This window comes from Pneumocystis carinii, assembly GCF_001477545.1.
Source record: "Pneumocystis carinii B80 chromosome Unknown supercont1.15, whole genome shotgun sequence".
In the NCBI taxonomy this organism is placed as follows: Eukaryota; Fungi; Ascomycota; class Pneumocystomycetes; order Pneumocystales; family Pneumocystaceae; genus Pneumocystis; species Pneumocystis carinii.
In genome coordinates this window covers 323,531-346,250 of record NW_017264727.1, presented here as the reverse complement: position 1 = coordinate 346,250, position 22,720 = coordinate 323,531, and the positions used below count along the sequence as shown (strand labels likewise).

General features: G+C 27.7%; 10 protein-coding genes across 10 annotated transcripts; 5 read left to right on the top strand and 5 right to left on the bottom strand.

Moving 5' to 3' along the window:
- The first annotated feature begins 54 nt into the window (after window positions 1–54).
- On the top strand, window positions 55–1,861 carry T552_03254 (NADH-ubiquinone oxidoreductase 51 kDa subunit, mitochondrial). The gene is made up of 7 exons (XM_018371764.1): window positions 55–213; window positions 261–704; window positions 750–905; window positions 947–1,123; window positions 1,176–1,539; window positions 1,581–1,646; window positions 1,693–1,861. Exons 1-7 carry the CDS (start codon window positions 96–98, stop codon window positions 1,814–1,816), a joined length of 1,449 nt encoding a protein of 482 aa, XP_018224560.1. The 5' UTR covers window positions 55–95; the 3' UTR covers window positions 1,817–1,861.
- A 225-nt stretch (window positions 1,862–2,086) lies between these two features.
- Window positions 2,087–2,644, bottom strand: T552_03253 (polyubiquitin; the record flags this gene model as incomplete). Its single annotated transcript, XM_018371763.1, has 2 exons — window positions 2,589–2,644; window positions 2,087–2,535 (listed from the first exon to the last, which is right to left on the bottom strand). Exons 1-2 carry the CDS (start codon window positions 2,599–2,601, stop codon window positions 2,087–2,089), a joined length of 462 nt encoding a protein of 153 aa, XP_018224559.1. The 5' UTR covers window positions 2,602–2,644.
- A 790-nt stretch (window positions 2,645–3,434) lies between these two features.
- On the top strand, window positions 3,435–6,018 carry T552_03252 (hypothetical protein). Its single transcript, XM_018371762.1, has 8 exons — window positions 3,435–3,528; window positions 3,578–3,678; window positions 3,724–3,850; window positions 3,897–4,274; window positions 4,324–4,592; window positions 4,639–4,987; window positions 5,034–5,289; window positions 5,332–6,018. Exons 1-8 carry the CDS (start codon window positions 3,480–3,482, stop codon window positions 5,972–5,974), a joined length of 2,172 nt encoding a protein of 723 aa, XP_018224558.1. The 5' UTR covers window positions 3,435–3,479; the 3' UTR covers window positions 5,975–6,018.
- Window positions 6,019–6,100: 82 nt separating this feature from the next.
- Window positions 6,101–8,058, bottom strand: T552_03251 (mannose-1-phosphate guanyltransferase). Its single transcript, XM_018371761.1, has 11 exons — window positions 7,993–8,058; window positions 7,923–7,948; window positions 7,793–7,822; window positions 7,727–7,748; window positions 7,638–7,676; window positions 7,489–7,592; window positions 7,427–7,433; window positions 6,724–7,121; window positions 6,328–6,670; window positions 6,208–6,281; window positions 6,101–6,166 (listed from the first exon to the last, which is right to left on the bottom strand). Exons 1-11 carry the CDS (start codon window positions 8,015–8,017, stop codon window positions 6,146–6,148), a joined length of 1,089 nt encoding a protein of 362 aa, XP_018224557.1. The 5' UTR covers window positions 8,018–8,058; the 3' UTR covers window positions 6,101–6,145.
- A 1,588-nt stretch (window positions 8,059–9,646) lies between these two features.
- Window positions 9,647–12,696, top strand: T552_03250 (hypothetical protein). The gene is made up of 3 exons (XM_018371760.1): window positions 9,647–9,787; window positions 9,842–10,517; window positions 10,561–12,696. The coding sequence occupies exons 1-3, from the start codon at window positions 9,692–9,694 to the stop codon at window positions 12,111–12,113; spliced, it is 2,325 nt and encodes a 774-aa protein (XP_018224556.1). The 5' UTR covers window positions 9,647–9,691; the 3' UTR covers window positions 12,114–12,696.
- A 240-nt stretch (window positions 12,697–12,936) lies between these two features.
- On the bottom strand, window positions 12,937–13,913 carry T552_03249 (hypothetical protein). Its single transcript, XM_018371759.1, has 3 exons — window positions 13,581–13,913; window positions 13,350–13,533; window positions 12,937–13,301 (listed from the first exon to the last, which is right to left on the bottom strand). The coding sequence occupies exons 1-3, from the start codon at window positions 13,867–13,869 to the stop codon at window positions 12,983–12,985; spliced, it is 792 nt and encodes a 263-aa protein (XP_018224555.1). The 5' UTR covers window positions 13,870–13,913; the 3' UTR covers window positions 12,937–12,982.
- Window positions 13,914–13,935: 22 nt separating this feature from the next.
- On the top strand, window positions 13,936–17,739 carry T552_03248 (hypothetical protein). The gene is made up of 12 exons (XM_018371758.1): window positions 13,936–14,059; window positions 14,099–14,212; window positions 14,261–14,870; window positions 14,913–15,369; window positions 15,414–15,515; window positions 15,561–15,812; window positions 15,858–16,022; window positions 16,065–16,170; window positions 16,211–16,646; window positions 16,691–16,904; window positions 16,947–17,297; window positions 17,343–17,739. The coding sequence occupies exons 1-12, from the start codon at window positions 13,978–13,980 to the stop codon at window positions 17,697–17,699; spliced, it is 3,246 nt and encodes a 1,081-aa protein (XP_018224554.1). The 5' UTR covers window positions 13,936–13,977; the 3' UTR covers window positions 17,700–17,739.
- A 21-nt stretch (window positions 17,740–17,760) lies between these two features.
- On the bottom strand, window positions 17,761–18,839 carry T552_03247 (hypothetical protein). The gene is made up of 3 exons (XM_018371757.1): window positions 18,774–18,839; window positions 18,588–18,718; window positions 17,761–18,541 (listed from the first exon to the last, which is right to left on the bottom strand). Exons 1-3 carry the CDS (start codon window positions 18,799–18,801, stop codon window positions 17,789–17,791), a joined length of 912 nt encoding a protein of 303 aa, XP_018224553.1. The 5' UTR covers window positions 18,802–18,839; the 3' UTR covers window positions 17,761–17,788.
- A 47-nt stretch (window positions 18,840–18,886) lies between these two features.
- Window positions 18,887–20,041, top strand: T552_03246 (hypothetical protein). The gene is made up of 8 exons (XM_018371756.1): window positions 18,887–19,004; window positions 19,050–19,085; window positions 19,140–19,281; window positions 19,426–19,649; window positions 19,700–19,741; window positions 19,790–19,811; window positions 19,859–19,908; window positions 19,955–20,041. The coding sequence occupies exons 1-8, from the start codon at window positions 18,900–18,902 to the stop codon at window positions 19,994–19,996; spliced, it is 663 nt and encodes a 220-aa protein (XP_018224552.1). The 5' UTR covers window positions 18,887–18,899; the 3' UTR covers window positions 19,997–20,041.
- Window positions 20,042–20,070: 29 nt separating this feature from the next.
- Window positions 20,071–22,648, bottom strand: T552_03245 (hypothetical protein). Its single transcript, XM_018371755.1, has 3 exons — window positions 21,040–22,648; window positions 20,280–20,996; window positions 20,071–20,235 (listed from the first exon to the last, which is right to left on the bottom strand). Exons 1-3 carry the CDS (start codon window positions 22,600–22,602, stop codon window positions 20,116–20,118), a joined length of 2,400 nt encoding a protein of 799 aa, XP_018224551.1. The 5' UTR covers window positions 22,603–22,648; the 3' UTR covers window positions 20,071–20,115.
- Between the last annotated feature and the right edge of the window lie 72 nt (window positions 22,649–22,720).

Genomic DNA, 22,720 nt, shown 5'->3' with positions numbered 1-22,720 from the left:
ATATATATATTATATATATTCCTTGATTATATATTAAATCTATTTCATTTTTCTTCCAAAAAACCTCCATTTTTAATAAAATTAAAACAGATAAAATGCCCTCTCATTTTCTTAACAGAGGTACACGTATTTCATATTTCCTGCAGCCAAGGCATAGAAATTTCTCTTCATTTCCATATGTTCAAGAACTTCATAAAAAAACAGTTTATGGAGGTACATTTTTGATTAAATAAACATCAATTAATTACATATTTGATTAGGTATTAAGGATTATGATAGGATTTTCCAGAATCTTTATAGCCGTTATGATTCTAGTTTAAAATCAGCACAAAAGCTTGGTGATTGGTATAAAACAAAAGAAATTTTGCTTAAAGGACATGAATGGATTATATCAGAGATCAAGGCATCAGGGCTTCGTGGAAGAGGAGGAGCAGGATTTCCTTCAGGGTTAAAATGGAGCTTTATGAACAAGCCAGGATTTGAAAAAGATACTCGCGCTAGATATCTTGTTATTAATGCAGATGAAGGAGAACCAGGTACATGTAAAGATCGGGAAATTATAAGAAAAGAGCCACATAAGCTTATTGAAGGATGTCTTATTGCAGGCCGTGCAATGAACGCTACTGTTTGTTATATTTATATACGAGGAGAATTTTATAATGAGGCATTGGTTATACAGTCAGCTATTGATGAGGCATATAAGGGTTTGTGTTTAGAATTATAAGTATTTTATTGAAGAAAAAGTGTAGCTGGATTAATAGGAAAGAATGCATGCGGATCAGGGTATGATTTTGATATATATGTTCATAGAGGTGCAGGTGCATATATATGTGGGGAAGAAACTAGTCTTATTGAGTCTCTTGAGGGAAAGCAAGGGAAGCCTAGACTAAAGCCACCTTTTCCAGGTGAAAAAAGTGCGATTTATATATTTTTTAATTTTATTTAGCTGATGTGGGGCTTTTTGGATGTCCTACAACAGTTGCCAATGTTGAAACAGTAGCAGTGGCGCCTACAATTTGTCGTCGAGGGGCATCATGGTTTAATAGTCTTGGTCGTGAGCGTAATTCTGGAACAAAATTATTTTGTATTAGTGGACATGTTAATAATCCTTGCACAGTTGAAGGTATATTTTTTTATTATTAACAATGAAAGATTTATAATGAAAAAAAAAATAGAGGAAATGTCTATTCCATTAAGAGACCTTATTGAAAGACATTGTGGTGGTGTAAGAGGAGGTTGGGATAATTTATTAGGAATTATTCCTGGGGGCTCATCAGTTCCAATTTTAACAAAAACTCAATGTGAAAATGTTCTTATGGATTTTGATTCTCTTAAAGATGCGCAATCAGGCTTAGGTACAGCAGCAGTAATTGTTATGGATAAATCTACAGATTTAGTTAGAGCCATTTCTAGATTTTCTGCTTTTTATAAACATGAAAGTTGTGGTCAATGTACTCCCTGTCGTGAGGGAACAAAATGGATTTATAATATAATGAAACGGCTTGAGACAGGTGATGCTCAACTAAGGGAAATTGATATGTTAGATTTCTTTCTTTTTAAGGAAATATTAATTATTTTAGGCTTTGGGAGTTAACAAAAGAAATAGAAGGTCACACAATATGTGCCCTTGGCGATGCTGCTGCATGGTAGTAGTATTTTTATTTATCATTTCTATAAATTAATATTTGAAAGGCCAGTTCAAGGACTTATTCGAAATTTTAGAAGCCACATAGAAGATAGGATAAAAAAACGCTCTCAAAATTCTATTAACACATCTGAAACCCCTTCCCCTCCTTCTCCAAATAATGCGAACTAATTTATTATTTATAAGGCTTACTAGATAGAAAATGATCTTTTTAACACTTAAAGGTCAATATATGCAGGAAAATATTTAAAAATTATGTCATTAAATTCCTTAACTAAAAGCTGCATACATATTCATTTACGAAATCAATTCAAAAAGAATACAATTAAAATTAACTTGAAACAAGATACAATATAAAAATATATCTCACTTTCCATGAATCAGCTATACGTTTTCTGCAGAAAAAGATACTCCTATAACGACTATCTAACCTTAAAATGCTTAAACACCTCCGCGAAGACGAAGAACTAAATGTAATGTGGATTCCTTCTGAATATTATAATCAGATAAAGTTCTTCCATCTTCCAACTGTTTTCCAGCAAATATTAAACGTTGCTGATCCGGTGGGATTCCTTCTTTGTCTTGGATCTTGCTCTTGACATTATCAATCGTATCTGACGACTCAACTTCGAGCGTAATCGTTTTTCCTGTGAGCGTCTTAACGAAAATCTGCATTCCTCCACGAAGACGAAGAACTAGATGTAATGTGGATTCTTTCTGAATATTATAATCAGATAAAGTTCTCCCGTCTTCCAACTGTTTTCCGGCAAATATTAAACGTTGCTGATCCGGTGGGATTCCTTCTTTGTCTTGGATCTTGCTTTTAACGTTGTCAATCGTATCTGATGACTCAACTTCAAGCGTAATCGTTTTTCCAGTAAGTGTTTTCACTATATTCACCCATTATTCACCTAATTTCACGTATTTTTAGGCCTTTTCTTACCAAAAATCTGCATAATGTCTCTAAAAACTGTTATCAATTTTTTTCGTTGTCGAGTGGCCCACGCGGCCCTTTTATATAAATCCCGTGAATTGCTTTTTTTGAATCTTGCATAAAATCCAGGAAGAAGTCAAAGTCATCTAAAATAAATTAATTACATAAAAAAATACAATAATTGATCAAATAATATCTATATATGAATTATAAAAGGCAATTTCTTGTTTTTCTCTGGAAAAAATACAACTTATAAACATAACTTGTTTTAAAATTATTAATATTTATTAAAGTTTTTTAAAAAACAAGTTAAACAGAAAGATAATAACGAATATATGCAGGTTTATTAATGCATATAATACAGTTAATTCATCAATAAAACAATTTATATAAGGTTAGGGTTGATATGAATCAATTTCTATGCATTTTAAACGAGAATATGCGCATTATACCCTACTTCTATATAACCCTAACCCTGCTTATTTATCAGGATTTAAACTAGAAAATATTAAGGGTATTTTTGGATTGTATATCGAGGGTTAGGTCTTTGACATCACTAAAGGTCTGTACTTCACATTAATATAATTAGTTATTAATGGTGATTAGATGTTTATATTATATGAACGTTTTTAGCTTTTTAATATAAAAATAAAGGATTTTTATTAGAATTATTTTTAGTTATTTAGGGGTTATATATATATATTGATTGGTTCTATCTTTGAGAAAGAGGATTGATCTTTATACATATTAGAACAAACTAAATTTAAAATTAATGTGGGTAGATAGGAGGACCCACTAAGGACTACAGTAGTAAGAGTAGATGTATAGGAATAGAGGATTAGGGGCTCAGAGTTAAAAATAAGAAATTTGATATATTATATTAATTAAAAAACTTACAAAATGGAATTTACAAATTTTACATATGATATAATATTATGGATGATGACAGGTACTATTTTTAGGAGAAGAATGAATAGATTGGATTAAAAATTATTCAGCTCTTCTCGATTTATTTTTTCGAGAAGTTAAGACTAGAGGTTCATTTCGTATACCAAAAAGAGGAGGACTTATCTTTGTTGTAGCACCTCATGCTAATCAGGTAAGTTTTTGAAGATTATTTTTTGTTTTCATATTAATCGATTAGTTTGTAGATCCACTTCTTCTTATGCGGCAAGTTCAGCTAGCATCTTCTCGTCGTATATTTTTCTTAATTGCAGAGAAATCAATGAAAAGGAAATTTGTAGGTTTTATGGCACGCCTTACTGGTTCAAGTGGGTCTTTTCTTTTTTTTTTTTATAATTACTTACTTATTATTAGTTCCTGTTGCACGACCATCTGATTATTTAAAGCAAGGAACTGGCAAGATAGTTTTTTCAGAGAAGGATCCAATGCGTGTTTATGGAATTGGTACACTTTTTACTAAAGAATTGTCTAAAAAATCTATGATTGTAATATCAAATATTCCTAATTTAGAAGTCGCAGATATTGTTTCAGATACAGAAATAATACTTAAAGAAGAGATCAAGGAATTTCCTTCTATTTCTTCTGAAGAAGGGTTGACTTTTAAAATTTTATCTAAAATTGATCAAAGTAAAGTTTATAGTCAAGTTTTTAAAAAACTTGAGGAAGGAAAATGTATTGGAATATTTCCAGAAGGTGGTAGTCATGATCGATCTGATTTACTTCCTCTTAAAGGTTTTTTCTTTTTAAAATGATGATTTTATATGGAAATTAATGAATTTAGCTGGTGTCGCTATTATGGCTCTTGGAGCATTAGCAAATAATCCAAATATAAATGTTAAAATTGTTCCATGTGGCATGAATTATTTTAATGCTCATCGATTTCGTTCTTGTGCTGTTCTTGAATTTGGAACTCCTTTAGAAATACCAAAAGAACTTGTAGAAAAATATAAATCTTCATCTAAACATGAAGCAATAAAAGCATTTTTAGACATGATTTATAATGCCCTTATGGCAGTTACTGTTAGAACAACGGATTACGAGACTTTAATGGTTTATTTTAAAGAAATATTAACATTTATTTTTTAATTCTTTATAGTTTATTCAGGCTGGAAGAAGGTTATATAAACCAGGTCATAGAAGACTTCCTTTACAACAAATAGTCGAATTAAATAGGAGATTTATAATGGGTTATAATCATTATAAAGATGATCCACGTGTTGTTAAACTTCGAAATTCTATTGTAAGTTATAATCGCCAGTTATACTTGCTTGGTATTCGTGATTATCAGGTTCAAAGTGCAAACTATGGGGTGTTTAAGGTTATAACGTTGCTAATATATCGTTTTTTGAAATTTTTAATACTTGCTATTGTATCTTTTCCTGGTGTTATTATGTTTGCACCTATATTTATTGCAACAAAAATCATTTCAAAAAGAAAAGCAAAAGGTAGTATAATTATATTAATTATTGATTATTTTAATGCATTTTTTAGAAGCTTTAGATGCATCTACTGTTAAAATTCAAGGGAACGATGTTTTAGCTACATGGAAACTTTTAGTTGCATTAGCTCTTGTTCCCGCTTTACTTTTATTTTACTCAATTATAATTACATATCTTACAATTCATTTTGAAATTGTTTCTTATACAAAAAAATGGATTTGTATTATGCTTATTGTAAGTTTAATAATGATTTTTATGGTGTCATTTGCAGCTTTAAGATTTGGAGAAAGTGGTTTGGACATTTATAAGTAAATAACTACTATTATTATCTTTTTTTAACATGAGTATAGATCACTAAGACCTTTATTTTTAAGCTTAAATCCTACATCTGCCAACACTATTTATAAATTACGTCAAACTCGAGAAGAATTAGCTGTTGAATTGACACATTTGATAAATACTTTGGGACCAGAATTATTTCCAGATTTTGATCCCGGCAAAGTGATTGCTATGCCTGAATATATGATTCAAAATAGCCGAGTTGGGCAAAGTCATAGTCAATCAGCATCTATTGATAAAAATGATGATGCATTAACTAACTCAACTTCATTATCATATAATTCTATATTAGATTTATCGAGAAATACTAGTCTTCAAAGTTTGTCTTCAATACAGCTTTTTGCAAATAATTCTTTTAGTTCTAGTAGTAAAACAAATAGTCTCACTGAAGAAAATGAAACAGAAAGGATAGATCAAGATAGTATATCAAGCAAAAGTGAAAGTTTTGAGGAAGTTTCAAAGGAAATTCGAAAGGCAATGAAGCAAAGGATACAAAAACGAAAAAATAAGAAACCTTATATATATTCCGAATCTTATGATTTTGATATTAGTGATGAGAGTGATTATCTAAAACTGCATTCTAGTACAAGTCAGAGCGAATCAGAAACGATAAGTGAATCCGAATATTATGAAGAATCGAAAAAGACTGTATAATTTTTTTGTTTCAATATTATCTATTATAAAGCATATTTTAAATAATCTTTTTACTATTAAATTACAAATATACACGAATTGTGGTTTGAATATAAAATAATAATTAATTGAAAGTGTAATAGGTATTTTTTTAGGTACAAAATCCAATGTAAATAATTTTTACAATATTCTCTACATAATAATGGCAGGTACCTTACAAGATTAGATTTCTTAAAAAAGAAGTTAAAATATACTTCAATATTTTGATCAATGCATTTATGTGGTAAAATAGAACCACCATTAATATAAACTTCGTCTTTAATTGTCACTTTTTTGATTAGATAAAAACATAAAGATTAAAAAAAAAAAATCACCATCCTCTCCAAGCACAGTAACATTTTCTAATCGTGCCCACCTTCCAACAGTTGAATTCCAGCCAATAATACTGTGTTCAATCCATGCATAGTTTTGTATTCTTGAACCTTGAAAAACAACACATCGTTGAAGACGAACTCCGTCACCAATAGTACAATCGGGTCCTATTACAACATTGGGTCCAATACGGCAATTTTCTCCTATTTTTGCTGATGGATGTATAATAACATTTCCTCTATAGACATAGCTACTTGTATGATCGAGACAAGAAGGTTTATTTTTTGCTAAAGAAGATAAATAGAGGAAAGTACCTGTCAAATAATCTTTTGGCTGACCGATATCCTATTAAATATGGTTAGAAATAATATATATATTTATATTTATAAAATAATAACCATCCAATAACCCTCCAATTCATAACTATGTAATTGTCCTTCACTTGCCATAGCCGGAAAAATCTCTTTTTCAATACTTGTTGGGCGTAATGGAATACGTTTTAAAACAGAAGGATTTAAAACATATATCCCCGCATTAATTTTATTACTAACAAACTCTGATGGTTTTTCAACAAAACGTTCGATCTCTGAACTAGATGGCTTCATTACAACAACACCATATTTAGAGGGCTCTTCAATTTTCGTAACAATAATTGTTCCTTCTGCCTGATGCTGTTGGTGGAAATGCAGAAAATCTGAAAAAGCATATTCACAAATAACATCAGAATTAAGCACGAAGAAAGGAGTCTGATCTTTTTCAAGAATATCTCGTGCGAGTGCTAACGGGCCAGCTGTACCTATAAAAGCCGTAAGCTAATGGCCTACATAATAATGTTTTTAGAAGCTATTTAAGAAATATTAAGATAAGAAATATTTAAAATTGCGCCGTCATATATCCTTTGACTACTTTCTAGATAAATACCACAATAATTATAAAACTTAACTATATAATTATTTTATCGTATATCACTGTTTTAAAATATAAATTTAAATTTTGTGGTATTCTTGTCCAAATAAAAACTTATAAACATTTTTTGAATATTTGCTTCAAATCCAGTATATTCTTTTCTAAATATCTATTTATCGAATTTCCTTTACATACCCAATGGCTAGATTATGTTAATCAAAATAAAAATAATAGGATTTTATCCAAATAAAATAAACCTCATTTTCAACTGAAAAAACAATCTTAATATGATATTGTTCTTCATAACGTTTCAACGCTGAAACCATAATATCCGAACAATAATTCACTGCCAAAACAATGTCTATTTAAATAGTTCATATAATAATTTTATACACAATTTCTATACCCGTAACTCCCGATAATGCAAGCGCCTCAATTTGATGGACTAAACATTATCAATATATGTCATTCCTAGCAAAAAATATTTAAGCTGACGAATTATAGGTCGATTTCCAAACTAATATATTCCGTAAATATTAATATTTTATATGAAAAAATCACCTCAATTAATGGTTTAGGTAATGTTAGAGTCTATCCAGCTAATTAATTACCAAAAAAATATTGATACATATTAATAAAATTCAAGACTTAATGCAAATATTTCTTATATAATTTCTCAAAATTTACTTACAAGAGGTCTCAAACGTGTTCCAAATCCTATTAATTTTAAATAAAAAAACAAATATTATCTCTAGATTTACCTCCAACAAGAATTAACGCCTTCATCTCTTAAAATAATACGATTTAAACTTGGCGCCGAGACAGAAAGTTAACGGGGGAAACCAAATTGAAGATATATTGAGAGAGGGTTAGGGGTGAGAGATTAGGGTTAAGCTAGGGTTATTTTAGGGTTAACCAGGATGACCCTTGTAATGTTAGGGTTACTTCAGGGTTATTTTAGAGTTGTAAGAGGGTTAGGGGTTAATAATTAGGGTTATTACAGGGCTAGGGTTATGGTTAACAGGGATGATCCTTGTAACTTCAGGGTTAGGGTTAACAGGGATGACCCCTGTAATCCTAGGGTTAAGTTAGGGTTGTATTAGGGTTATGTGAGGGTTAGGGGTGAATAGTTAGGGTTATATCAGGGTTATATTAGGGTTAACCAGTGTCACCCTTGTAATCTTAGGGTTATTCTAGGGTTACATCAGGGTTAGGGGTAACTATATAGGATTAAATAAAAAAAAGGGTTTAATTCTGATAAAAATTAAATAAAATGAACAATAAATGATGGATATAAACTCCAATTAGAGCTAATTTTGAAGATATTAACATATATATTCATTAATTTTAAAAACAATTGTATAATTTATTTTGTCTAGTATCTTAGATTTTTAGTAGAAATCAAGGTTTTATTTTGAATTGGAAATCTGCTTATGAGTAGTAATACTTTTAAAAAAATGGAAAAAAGGAAAATATGTATATTATATGATTTTATGGAGACAAATTATGGCTAAACAGAGTGAAACGGAGTGAAATGTATCAGAATAGGATTTATTGTATTCAAATTGATAGGGAATTTATAATTTTGTCTTTAAAAGATAAAACAATTTGTATATAAGATATGGAGAAGGATATATGTTGTAAAATTTTATTAGGACGTCAAATAAGTGTGTTGGCAGTTTAATTTGATAAGAATATGAAATTTTTTGTATCTGGATCTAGTGATATATTTTGAATTAACAGTAAATTGAATTCAGGGAGGATATGATCGATTTATAAGGATTATATAGGGATAGTATTCTTGAATTATGTTTTGGATTAAAATATATTATGATATATTCCAAAGATTTTAAAGTTAGGATTTGGTCTTATATATAAGTGCAACTTTATATATAAGCGCATCTTTATATATAATAATAGGGGGTATTAAAAAGATATTGTACGTTTGCAATTTGATGGATGTCGAATTGTTTAGGGGAACTCGAATCGTTTGATTTGGTTATCTAATGATAATATGGGTCAAATACTAAAAACATTTGAAGGTTATGTAGATTTAATAAAGGTATTTTGTTATGATTTTCATAAAATCATTTTTGGATCTTATGATTAAACAATACGTATATGAGATATATCTTCCGGAAAGTTGTTACGTATATTGGAAGTAAAGATTCTGGTTATATTTATATAGAATTGTATTTGACAAAGTGTGTATTATGAGTTGTGGACAAAAAAAAACAGATTATGGTATATGATTTTGGGAAAAATATTGATACAACTTTTTTTAAACTATCAAAAAAATTTTATAGAAAGAAACAGGTATAAATATTGAATTATATTGGACTGTCATATAAAGGATATTATTATTTTATATCATTATTAATTTCCAATATTATATATTTATTTTCAGACTAAATCTAGTTACTATGACGACAACTATCAATAAATATAAACAATTAAAAAATGGTTCAAAATATACAAGATATCTTAGAAATCCTTTCAATTCATGGGAAAACAGTCCCGGATTCTGAATGGGCATCATTTTTTTTGTATACAAAGGTTTTTTCAGATAATTAATATCTTTTATAAAGAAACAATAACTAATTAATGAAGATTATGTCACGTCCAGGAAGAAGAATCCCATTATTATATATATCTCAGGATGTTACATATCTTCCCCAATCAACAAGAGTCTGTGTGTTGAATAGTGACGGAACAGCATCAGAAGAAACAGCAATAACAGCGGCGTTAGGGATTCCAGTTTTTGAGTCATGTGAAGGAATGTCATCAGAGAGTAGCCCTTTTCAGTTATTAGATATGCCTAAGCAGATTGAAAGGAGTGTAGAATCGAAATATGAACGTTCTTCTCCCTCAAGTTTATCTATTATGAGCCGTAATTCACCGACATTTTACGGACGAACAGGACTATCTAGTCTGCCTATTCAAGAAGTTGTTGATAGTGAAGATGGAATAGATTTTCATCGTCCTTGCTCAGATCCTTTGTTTTCTTCACGTAATTCAACTTTTCATAAGTCTCGCTGTGAGAATATTCGAAAAACAAGATTAAATACAGAATTACCATTGAAAAAGAAGCGCGCGACGCAAAGTTCTATTTTATCTCCTAAAAAAAAATCTGGGATAGAAGAATTTTCAAAAAATTCTTTGCTTTCATCTGAAAAAAAAGAAAATAAGAAAGAATTGGATCCGCAAAAAAAAAGGACTGTTGATACTAATTTCCCCCCAGAAAACATATATAGGACACCGAAAACTAAAAAAATCATCAGAGAAAGTAATTTTCTCATTTTCTTTAGTATTTTTTAACTTAATAATAGAAAACAATTCTGGCGAGAAGTCCACATTGGATATATTTGCTAATGATCTTGATTTTTCTGCTGAAAATTCTGATAGAAGTCTACGAACAAATGATACAGATGAATTGACAACTAATTATACCGGATATGTTCCTGAGATTGCTACAGTTGATCTTGAAGATTCAATTCTTTATGTTTATTTTCCCACTAATCAAATTAAAGAAATATTAGTAGAAGTTGAATTTATATCTACTATTTCTGAAGCTACAAATTTAGGAGCTGATGGAAAATGTTATTGTTTGAATTTACAATGTCTTCCTAGGTGTCAAAATTTAGCAAATATTAGATTTGATTTTCAAAAGATTGATAATAAAAATATTCATCTTTCTGATACACAAATTGCTACAGAAAATTTGGAAGAGGGGATTGATAAGAGTATTATAGATGTTATAGATCTTACAGATGAAAGTCTTGAAAAAAGGTCATGGCAGTGTTTTTGGCAAGTTCATTTGGATGCATCTGTTTATAATTACCTGGGAACACTAAATGTACAAACAAAAGTGGATATTAAGTCTATTAGCGATGCTGTAGTAGTTGGATTTTCTTCTAATATAGCTTTTGACCAGCAAAATTATGACCTTTCTAACATATTAAATATGGGTTTAATACAAAATTTTCATATTTGCGGACCTCCTGAGTTGCAATTTATATCTGTAAAATCAATGGGAATTTTGCACTGGAAATGCGATAAGGTTTCAATAAAAGATAATGAATCCAATTCAAAAGAAGCCTCGTCAAAACAACACGATATCTGTAACTATCTTATTCGGATAACAAGAAAAAAAGAATATGGATTTAGTGATTTGCTTATTGAATCGGAAGTGGTAATTCTGGAGCCACTTTCCACATCTATCTTAGGATCATGTTTGCATGTTCCATATTTCAAAACTAAACTAGAAACAATCCAATTTATGAAGACATCATTGCCATTGTTATCTTATGTTGTTGATCCTGAAACACGGACTGATTGGAAATTAACAAGTAATAAAGATAATTTATTGGAAAGGTTTTCTATACAGGAATATCAATGTATTTCTGGTGAAGCAACACCATTGAGCATTCGCATTGAAAGGTTATTACCACTGGGAATGTTTAAAGAGACAGTATATTTAAATTCGGAAAACTATATTGAAAATGTTAATGTTCATATTTTTCCTTTATCATTTTCTCAATGGTGTTTATTCTATAAGATATCAATTACGGATACATGTATTTTTGATGATATATTGCTACATCTTAGACATGACACTAATCCTTCGTTTATCACCGTTAACGGTAAAAGATTGTTATCAGGTGTTTATTCTAAATTCGATGGTGATATATATATTTTGTCTGAAGACTGGATTTATAAAGACTCTCGATTTAAATTTGAAATAGGTTGGATAAAGGATACTTCAAAGAGTAATGTAGATAAGATAAATTTACCTATTTTTCCAGATAATGGGATTAAAAAAATATCTATAAATATAGATTCGGATTTTGGAAAGTATCTAAAAGCATTATTCGTTTTTTAATATTTAATTTAGGTGAAATAATTAAATTTAATTATAATAATAAAGATGTATATAATAAACATAAAGTCAACAAAGTAAGAAAACGGAATGTATCTCTTTCTACAGCGATGAGTATTTATATTTTAAAGAAAAACTCTAAAAATTTTGTTAAAAAAACAAAAAACATTTCAACATTGTTAATCTGGATAATTAGAATATTTTTTGTTACTATTTTATTTTTTCTGGCTTCATTTTTATATCCGAAATACTCTTTTGGTGAATTACAACTTCATGACTATAAACCTGCAAATTTATTACAGAAATTTATATATACATATTCGGATTTTGATAACTTATTAATAACTATTAGTGAATTTAATCAGCGTCTTTCTAACAATGAATTGCATATCAGAAGCGTAGAAAATATTATTGCTGAAAACTCTAATTGTTGTCGTAACTTTACTGCTGATTTATCTGATAAAGAATCTCGAATAGAACAAAATAGTTTATGGTTTGCTGAAAAACAACGTTTCAGGAAATTATTTGACTGGCATGGTTAATGTAATTGTTTTTATTTGTAATTACATTTAATAGTTTATAAAAGTATTATAGTTCTTTTTTGATATTTTTTGTTAATTTTTATAATAGGCGTTATGATTCAAAAGAAAATGAATTATTTATTATTATTATGTATATTTAATCTAATTATATGTTTATTTACAGGGAAAAATATAAAAGCTTATCGCTTTTATCCATGACTCAAGATTCTGTTTTTTTTTGTTTTTTGATAAATATACTTAAACATTCAAAAAAAGGTATTTTAAAAAATTATCGAAAACCCCAGATTTTTATATAGTATACAAAACTACATTTTAAATATAGAAATTTAATTATGTGAATTTAAAACTTCGAGAAACATTAGAATCAATTTTACCTCCATGATAACTTCCCCTCTTTTTTTTACTTTTTTTTGCTCTAAACTCCTTTCCTCTGGTAACTATTAAATCCATATTCGCCTTTCTTCCATATTCGTTCCATTCTTCTTGATAAGTTCCAAAATAACTATTATCTTTAAGAGATTCATGAGCAAATTCAATCTTTGATTTATCAATTCTTGAAAAAGATGGATTTTTTTTCTGTTCTTTTTCCGTATTAATAGATTTTTCAGAATTCTTCTTATTATTTATCTCAAAATTTAAATTAGATGTTCTAAAAATAAAATTAAATATTATATTATATATATATATTCAATTTTACTCTGCTTTGTCATTAGATTGAGTATTTTCTACACCATTAGAAATGTCCAAGGTATCATTTACAGAAATTCCATCTAATTGTCGGTCTTGATCCTTATTTTCTACATTTTTTTCTGTTTCCTCTTTATATTTCTTAGATTTAATAGATATTTCTTGATCAGAATCCTTTTTTTTTCGTTTTTTAACTAAAAAAAGAAAAGAAACCTTTCCATAATTAATTTAAAGCCATTACCCTTCATTTCTTTTTCTGTTTGTGTATCTTTTATTGATTTTTTTTTCTTTTTTTTTTCTGACTTTTCTATTATAGAAACTTGATTATTTTTTTCAACATTGATAGATTCTTTTGAACCAATATTTTCAATATAGTATTTATACATTTCAATTAATGATATCTCTTCTTTTTCCTTTAAAAAAAACTCCATTTTATCTATTTCTTTTGCAAAAATTTTAGCTGTTTTTACAAATTTATGTTTTAATAAAAAATCATGGATACATATTAATAAATCTTCTGAAATATCCATCTTTTATGTATAAAATTAATTAAAATATTTTATTTAAATTTAATCGCCTGCTCCACTTCATAACTATAAAAAATTAGTTTATTAAGAAAAAAAGCCATTAGAATCTTAATGGCTTCTACAGATGATTCAAATAATACCAAGATTCGGATAATTCGTTCACTTTTTTCTAACAGAACAGAGAATGGAGATTGTAAGTATTAAACAAAAAGGATTTTTATTAATAATATAGTGATTGAAAATTATATAACACACGTAAAAGTATTTGAGGAATCCCATTATCTTTTCCCAGATGGACAGAGTACTCAACATACAACAAGGAAACGGCGTTGTATTTTAATTTCAGGTGGCAAAAGATAAGAAAATTAATGTATTATTTATATATATTTTTTAGTAAAAAATAATGGAAAAGTACAAGTACATAAGTCAAGAGAGAATAGTAATGGTACATTTTCGATTGGAAAGACATGGGATATGTCAGAACTTCAAAGAATTGATAATGTTGATGCATATAAAATGATTGTTACGTTTCAAAAACCATATCATTGGATATGTGAATCAACAAAAGATAAGATGTTTTTTATTGAAGTTTTAGTGAAAATATATAAAAAATTCACTGGAGGAAAAGTTCCTATTATGAATGGCTTTGAAGAGACGAAAAATTTTGATAGTGCTAATAACGTAGAATCAGATACACCATTATCTCGGAGACTTTCGCATGCTTCATATGAACATAGAAATGCTAATGATTCAGTCACTAAGCATTATTCTTTTTCTAGCCAGCAGCGTCGAAAAAGCAGTAGGAACTCACAGTCATCTGAAAAATATTCATCAAATCGATCATCATCTTTAAGTCATCATTCATTAAGGTTTAGTAAGGGTCATAAAGAAACATTTAGTTTCTCTAGTAACCAATATCTCTTTTCCGATTCTTTATCTCAAATAATGGAAAAACAAAATAGTGGATCTTTTTCATTAAATAGTACTCTTTCGGAAAAATTTGAGTATTTTTGTTATTTTCCTAGAATTTTATTTAATGGATTTAGAAATAATAATACTTCAAAACATAATTCTGATTTATCTTCAATTAAATCTCCTAGTTTTTCAATATTTAGGAATAAAGATAAAAAAAGTCCCAGTGATTCTTGTAATTCATTAAATAAGGATTTTTTTCAAAAAACTAAGTTTTTTGATGATTTAGCCAAACCTTTAAAAAAAAATGATTACGAAATAGTTAAATCCCCTTCTAATTATAAGGACGTAGATGATATTATAAATCATATTGATCAAATATTAGATAGTTTTGATTGGACTTCATTGGAAAATGTGGATAAATTGGAAGAGAAATTAAAAGATGAATTATCTGTTTTAGAATCGGAAAATATACAAAGAATCATAGAAAGCAATAATAAGATGAAAGAATTAAGTAAAAAACTGCAACCATCTATTAAAGAGTGTAAAAAGCTAAACTCGATACTTTCTTTATATTCTGCTGAGTTGAATGTTAGCTTGTTTTTTATTATTATTTCTAAAACTAATTAATTTAGACTCTTAAGGATGATATTTTTCATATAGAAATTCAAAATAGAGGATTACAAGTTCAGGCCGCGAACCAAAAGAAACTAGCTTTGGAATTACAAAATTTGTTGGTAATTAATTATTTATTAAATTTGAAAACTTTTAATATCATTAAGGATACACTTTCTATTAATGTTAATGATTTGGAACCTTTAAAAAAAGCATCTTTTGAATCTACATCAGGGATTATGAGTATTGAGAAATCTTTAACTTTTTTATATAAAGCTCTTAAAATACCAGCGTCTGAAACTGATAATGAAAAAGTAACAGATGATATCGCAATAATGATGAACAAAAGAGCTGAATATGAAAAAGAAAGTAACGATTTTCTTTCACGGTTAACTCAATATTTAAATAATAAATTCCAGGTTTTTATATTTTATTTCTATTAATTATAATCTAAAGTAATGAAGACTGAACTTTCAAATCTTATATATAAAGATTATTCACCTACCCTTAAAGTTTCAAAACCTCATTTGGTTAATCATACTTCTACATATATGTCTTTTTATCGTTATCAAAGTTTTATGCTCTATGCAAAACATATTAATCATTCTATGTTTTCAGTATTTCAAGAGGTATAAAATATGACTAAGTATTTCATTGGATTGATTTTATAGTGTTATATTAAATATACTCGAAATTTTTACAATAATAATTTTGAAAACTTTTTTGATATTTGGAAAACTATTATAAAAAGAGTTTCTCTAGAAGAAACAGAGTTTTGTATGTTACCACTAATATTTTTTTTGCTAATATAAACTAGTATTTACTTCTATTAAAGAAACACCTCAAAGTATAATAAATATAAAGACTGGAAATATTAAACGATCTGTTACTACACTTAAAACGTATCGTTCTCCTAATTTGGATTCCTGGAAAGAAGAAAACCAAGAAACTAAAGTTGCTGCAAAGGATGCTTTTTTTGGTCTTATAAAAGAAATTGTAACTGCAATTACACAAGAACAAAACTTTATCACTTCATTTTTTCATTTGGTATCAGCAAAAAAACGAGATTATGCTGAACTTGTTTCATGGAGTAATAATCATGATGATATTACTGACATATTAAAGAGAAAAAGACCAGTAGAATCAAATAGATCAGTAGCTAAATTAGTTCTAAATATGATGTCTAAAATTATGAATTTTTTAAATGATAATTTAGTAGCTTTTGGAGAATTTTGTTGTAAATCAGATCATATGTAAGTTGTATTTAATGTCGAATGCTTTTTTTATTTGATATTAGGTGTATTCTTGAAAATATTAAATCTCTAGAGAAATTTTTATTAGAATGGGAGAAAAGTGATCAAGAATATTTAATACGAATTTTAAATAAATTATATTTTAAACATATAGAGTATTTTTATATATTTATTGACACTCAGGTTCAGGCAATAGAGAATGTTAAAATAATCAGCAAAAGGAAACAAGGTATATTATCATTTTTTAGGATTTTTCCTGTTGGTATTTGCTATCTTTTTAATATGATTTAATAAATTTAGGACTTTGTTGATAAATATATTAGACAAAATCCTGGTTCAGATAATATAGAAATAAACGAATTGTTAGATAAAGCTCTTGAGAAGTTAAATCATGCTATGTTTAAAACATTTAATACGTTGTCAGAAGATACCTACAATTTAAGTAATACTTCAAAAGTTGACACAGATGATAAAGAACTTTTATATTGTCATATTATGGTGGTTGAAAATATGTTTTATTATCTTCAGGAACTTAAAAAAAAAGATATATTTATCTTGGATTTATATATAGAAAATGCAAATATAAAATATCAAGAACATTTAAATTTATATATTGAAAACGTTATTAAGCGTCCTTTAGGTCGTATTATAGTACTATTTTCTTGAAATATAGTAAAAATACTAATTTATAAAAAGGAATTTTCAAAAAGTATTGATGCTTTATTAAAAACAAAGACGATTGAGGAAATTAAGAATCGAATGTCATTTTCTGCTGTATCTTTAAAACGTATAATTATTTCGTATGATATTAAAGAAATATTAAAAGGAATTGAAACTCTCTATAAACGTATTGAAAAACATTTTAGAAACGAAGAAAATCCTTATTATGAACAATTAATAATAGTAGTATGGAATAGAATAAATGATGAGTATAAGGAAATAGTAAAGAGATTTCATCAATTGGTTGATAATTACTATAAAACAGATGGCATTTATATAAATTGGACATTTGATGATCTCGAATCTAGTTTTTTACGAAAAGGAATTATGTAAGTTTGCGTTTTTATTTATTATATATAATATTTGTTAAAATATTATTGAATAAAATAAATATGTTTGTGATGAAATAAATAATATTAAAATTATTCTTCTAATAAAATTTGGATAGCCATTTCGATATCATTATTTGCTCTTATTAATGCATTAACAACCTGATGTCTTGTAAATCCCATGGCTACAATAGATTCAATTTCATGTTCTCTTGCTCCACTTAATTCTGGTCTTTCTGAAATACCACTAATTGCATTTAAAATAGATGTACCTGTAGGAATTACACGTTCTGGTTCATTATTATTAGTTTGTCTTGGAGTAAATATAGATGGTGCATTATTAATTATTTTTTCAAAAATACGTTTAGGTATTCTCCATTTAAGACCTGGAAGATATTTAAAAACATAAAGACGTCCTATAATCCATCCTGTAATTGCTTCTAAAATGCTTCCTGGTGATTGTGCAAAAAGTAATTGAAATGAAAGAATATAAAGATATATTTTATTAGATAAAAAAAATCCTCTTTTAGCTGGCGGCATATTTAATACTTTAAACTTATAACTTTCAGGAATAATAGTATGATATTGTGCTAAAATAGAAAAAATCAATGCTGTTGGTCCCGGTGGAAGATATTGATAACGCCCTTGACTTAATGGATTTACAATAAAACATAAAATAAGTGGTGTTAATATAGATGTATATAAAAATGATAAAATAATAAATGATGCATATTTTCTTGCACCAAAATGTCTCTCCACAATTCTTAAATTATAAAATGTTAGTGTACCAAATAAAACCTCCCCTGCATTAATATAAATCATTTGCCAGCTTAGAATTCTCCAATACTTATTCCATTTAATAATTATTAGCCTTTTTTTCTAAATATTTTACCTGATGATAGTTCATAAAATGTGGTATCAATTGGATAGGAAAATAATGCTTAATATTAAAAATACTTGCTAATGTTGCATTTAAAACTGTTCCATATAAAAGATATTGAGTAATAGGTGTATTTTGAAGTCCTATATAAGAAAAAAAATTAGAAAAAATAATAAAAACAAGAGATAAAAAATAAACCTGCTGGAGTTAAACTTAACATATTCATATAGCTATAAAACTATATGTTATTTAGACAATAAGAAGGGTATGAAAAAGGGTTTAATCATGGGATTTTAGGGTTTTTAAGTGTTAAAAAAACATAAAATGTTAAAGTCATTTAGAGATTTGGTTTTCAAAAAAACTATTAAAAACTCTCGTTTTTTTTCTCATTCAAAACATGTTTTACCAAGTCTTCCTTATGATTATCAGGTGAGATTTTGGTTATAAAAAAAAAAAAAAAATTTATTGTTTTAGGCATTAGAACCATATCTTTCAGCAGATTTAATTGAGGTTATTATTTAATTTTTTATTAAGTTTTTATTTAATTTTGTTAAACATTATCAGCTTCATTATAATCAACATCATCGGGCATATGTTACAAATTTAAATAAGACGATAGAGAAATATTATGAGGGAAATGAATCATCATTAGATTCGTTTATTAACCGGTTAAATCTTTTAACATCTATAAAATTTTTTGCAGGTGGTAAGTGAAAGAATTTTTATCATATAATTTTTTTCTATATAAATATTATAATGTTTATTTGTTAATTTATAGTTGATTATTTATGGCTATTTAATTATATATTTTATTATTATGATGAATTCTAAATAGATGATTTATTTATAGGTCATATTAATCATTCATTATATTGGGAAAATCTTCTTCCTAATAAACAAGGAGGCGGGGAAATAATTAATGGACCTTTAGTAGAAGCTATTAAGAAAGAATGGAAAAGTGTCGATGAATTTATTCGTATATTTAATATGCAATTGGCAGGAATTCAAGGAAGTGGATGGGCATGGCTTGTAAAATCACCTTTTAGTCAACGTCTAAGTATTCAAATAACAATGGTATTTATTTTATTTATTTATTTATTTATTTTCTTATTAAAATTTAATAGAATCAAGATGTTGTGACACAGGGTAAAGTTATTCTTGGAATCGTAAGTTATTCATTTATATTTATATATATTAATTATTATGTTTAATAGGATGCATGGGAACATTCATATTGTAATATATTCTTTTTTTGTTTAAAAATAAGTATTAAGATAAAATAGATGTTCAATATTTAAATAATAAAACAAAATATTTTGAAAATATATGGAATGTAAGTTTTAAATATTAATCGATTTTTAAATTAATGAATAATTAAGGTGATCAATTGGAAAGTTATGAATCAACGATTTGAGCAATAGTTACGTAAAATATTATATTTATTATTATAAATATTTAAATATGATTTAAGATTTTTAAATGGCATAAAAGTTATACAACTTTATTTGTAGTCAATAAGACAAATATTTTTTAAAATATGTTATTCATCTTCTTCTCCTTTGTAAAGAAATTTTTGTATAATAACAGTTTCTGCTTTACCTATAACAGGTGTCAATGGTTCACGTGCATCTAACACATTCCCAAGATCATCTAATCGAATCTAGAGAAATTAATTTTATAATTTAATTTAATAAGATTTCTTACCAATTTTGTTTTTTTAGATAAACATCCTTTTTGAACTTTTATTTTACTAGAATTAAGTTTCTCTATGCCATGATTAGGTTCACCAATTTCGGATTCTAAAAGTTTATTCCATTTTACGCCTTTTTTCAAAGAAGTGAGTTCTTTTGGAATCCAATTATCATCATCACCTGGTCCAAGTGCATAATCATGTTTTTTTTCTTTTTGAAATTTCCTTCTTCTAATACGTGCTTCAGCTGCAAGTTTAGACTGTGATTTTGCAGTAGGTGATGGAGGACGTGAATAATTTTTTCGTACAATAACTCTATTAAAATCACATCGGTATATTCTGTTTTGATATGTATTTTGCCGTGTCATTTTGGTTATTTCCCCAAGAGTTAAATAATTTAAAGACCTGTATGAACCGGACAAATTCTGAGAAATGATATTTTTTATCGCAGATGTATAAGATTGTAAAGTAGATGTAGATAATGTTTTTGATTCTGTTGTTCTAGACCGGGTAGGGAAATTTCGTTCTTCATTATTTACTTCTAAATTCTTAGAAGTAAGGTCTGATTGATTAATAATTTTATGTCTTGAAGGGGAACTAAGCCCATTATTTACAAAATGGTTGATGTTTTTTTGAGGTGAAGTACTTTCGGGTATAACATGTGAAAAATGCATTGAATTTATGTTTTGAGGAGCCAATAATGCTGTTTTTCGATAACCAAGTAGTTGGTTCTAGAACATGTAAATAATAATGAAACGATATTGAATTACTCACTTTTTTTGTTGTCTTCCTAAGTGGTGATGTAAGACAAGGATTCTTTCTAGGGCTCGGAGTAGAAACTTTTGATGCAATTGCAGATACGCCATCTACTTTATTTTTCTTTGCTGGTGTATTTAATACATCTATCGTATCTTGGTTTAATAGATTCGGAGAAACGTCAGTTAATACAGAAGTTTTTGAAGCAAATCCTGGTGCCGCAAGTCGTGATCTTGGTAACTTTGAACGGTTTTGAAATGATGTACAATAATTATGTGCAGTAGTGGATAAAATGGAATTTGTAGGGTTAGATAATATCCTAGCGGTTGATATAGATTGTTTCAGCATTAATGTCATAGATGATGCAGATCTAGAATCAGACGAAGAAATCTTTTGTTTTGCTGTCTTTTTAAATGATTTTGGTGATTGATTAGATATAAGATTTGGTTTTTGTGGGGATGATAATTCTTCAGTTAAACGAGGTGGAATATTTTCCTTTATCTTATCTACCGTACTTGTATTGTTATCCTCTAGCATAAATTTTTCTTTTATATTTTTATCTTTTGTAGCAGTTACTAGTGCTTTTTTAGATTCCCATTTTTTTAAAAATCCATGAAGACTAGAATTATTCGATATATTTTTTATAACCTCCCTTTCTTCTACTCTTACAACTTCTTTTGTCTGTTTTGCCTTTTTTTCCTTAGATAATTGTCTCCACCATTTTTGAATACAAATACATGCTTCTATCATTTCGAGATAACGCATTCTTCCAAGCCAACCACGCCATGCAGATTGAATAATTATAGCAGATCTTTTTTGAAGAGAAAACCTCCTCTTTGAAAGTATAGTAATATATTTAAGTTGAATGATTCTTGCAGCTTGATTTTGAAGAAAAATAGACTTTCGAATTAAATACCCTCGTATAGTTGCTTGAATTCTAATACAACATAATAATGGCATTTCTGGCGTCAAAATATTTTTTTCATGTGTATCATGCATTATTTTATTTTGTTTTTGCAATAATAATGATGTAGATTTTCTTCTAGAAATACTTGGTATTGAACGAGGTATCATAGTATTAAAAACAGAAAATCTTCTTAATGTTTTTACCCGTCTTTGGCATGTAGATGGCGTAAGAAACAACTTTCCTGTATCATTTTTTTTCTTAATTTTCCGCTCAATACTTCCTGGTGCTTCTGTAAATAATAAATTTTCCTCCATAGAATTATTAGAATATAATTCAAAATCTTTATCATCCATAATCTCTTGAAGTCTTTGTTGTTCTAACATAACTGAATTCTTTGTTGCATATAAATAACTTTGTCGTCTACTTTTTCTTTCTTTACAATTTTCTTGTTGATTTGAATTTCCTGCTGAATAAAGAATTGCTTTAGATGGAAGAAGAATAGTTTTCCTCCTTGATGATATATGTTTTGGTGGTGTTTCCATTGCATGCAGCCTTTTTTCTGCTGATGTAGGTGTTCCAAAATATATCACTCCATCACTTAAATCTAAAATAGTCTTATTTTCATCCGTTTTTTTTGATTTTTCTTCATCAATTCTTTCTTCTTGAACATCCATCTTAAAATATCTCTGATTGATTAATAATTATCTTTTACCAGGTAGAAATATATTTATTTTTCTAAGTGAGGAGTTTCTCCAAAACAATATCGGTAGTGCTAGGGTTAGGGTTGTTATC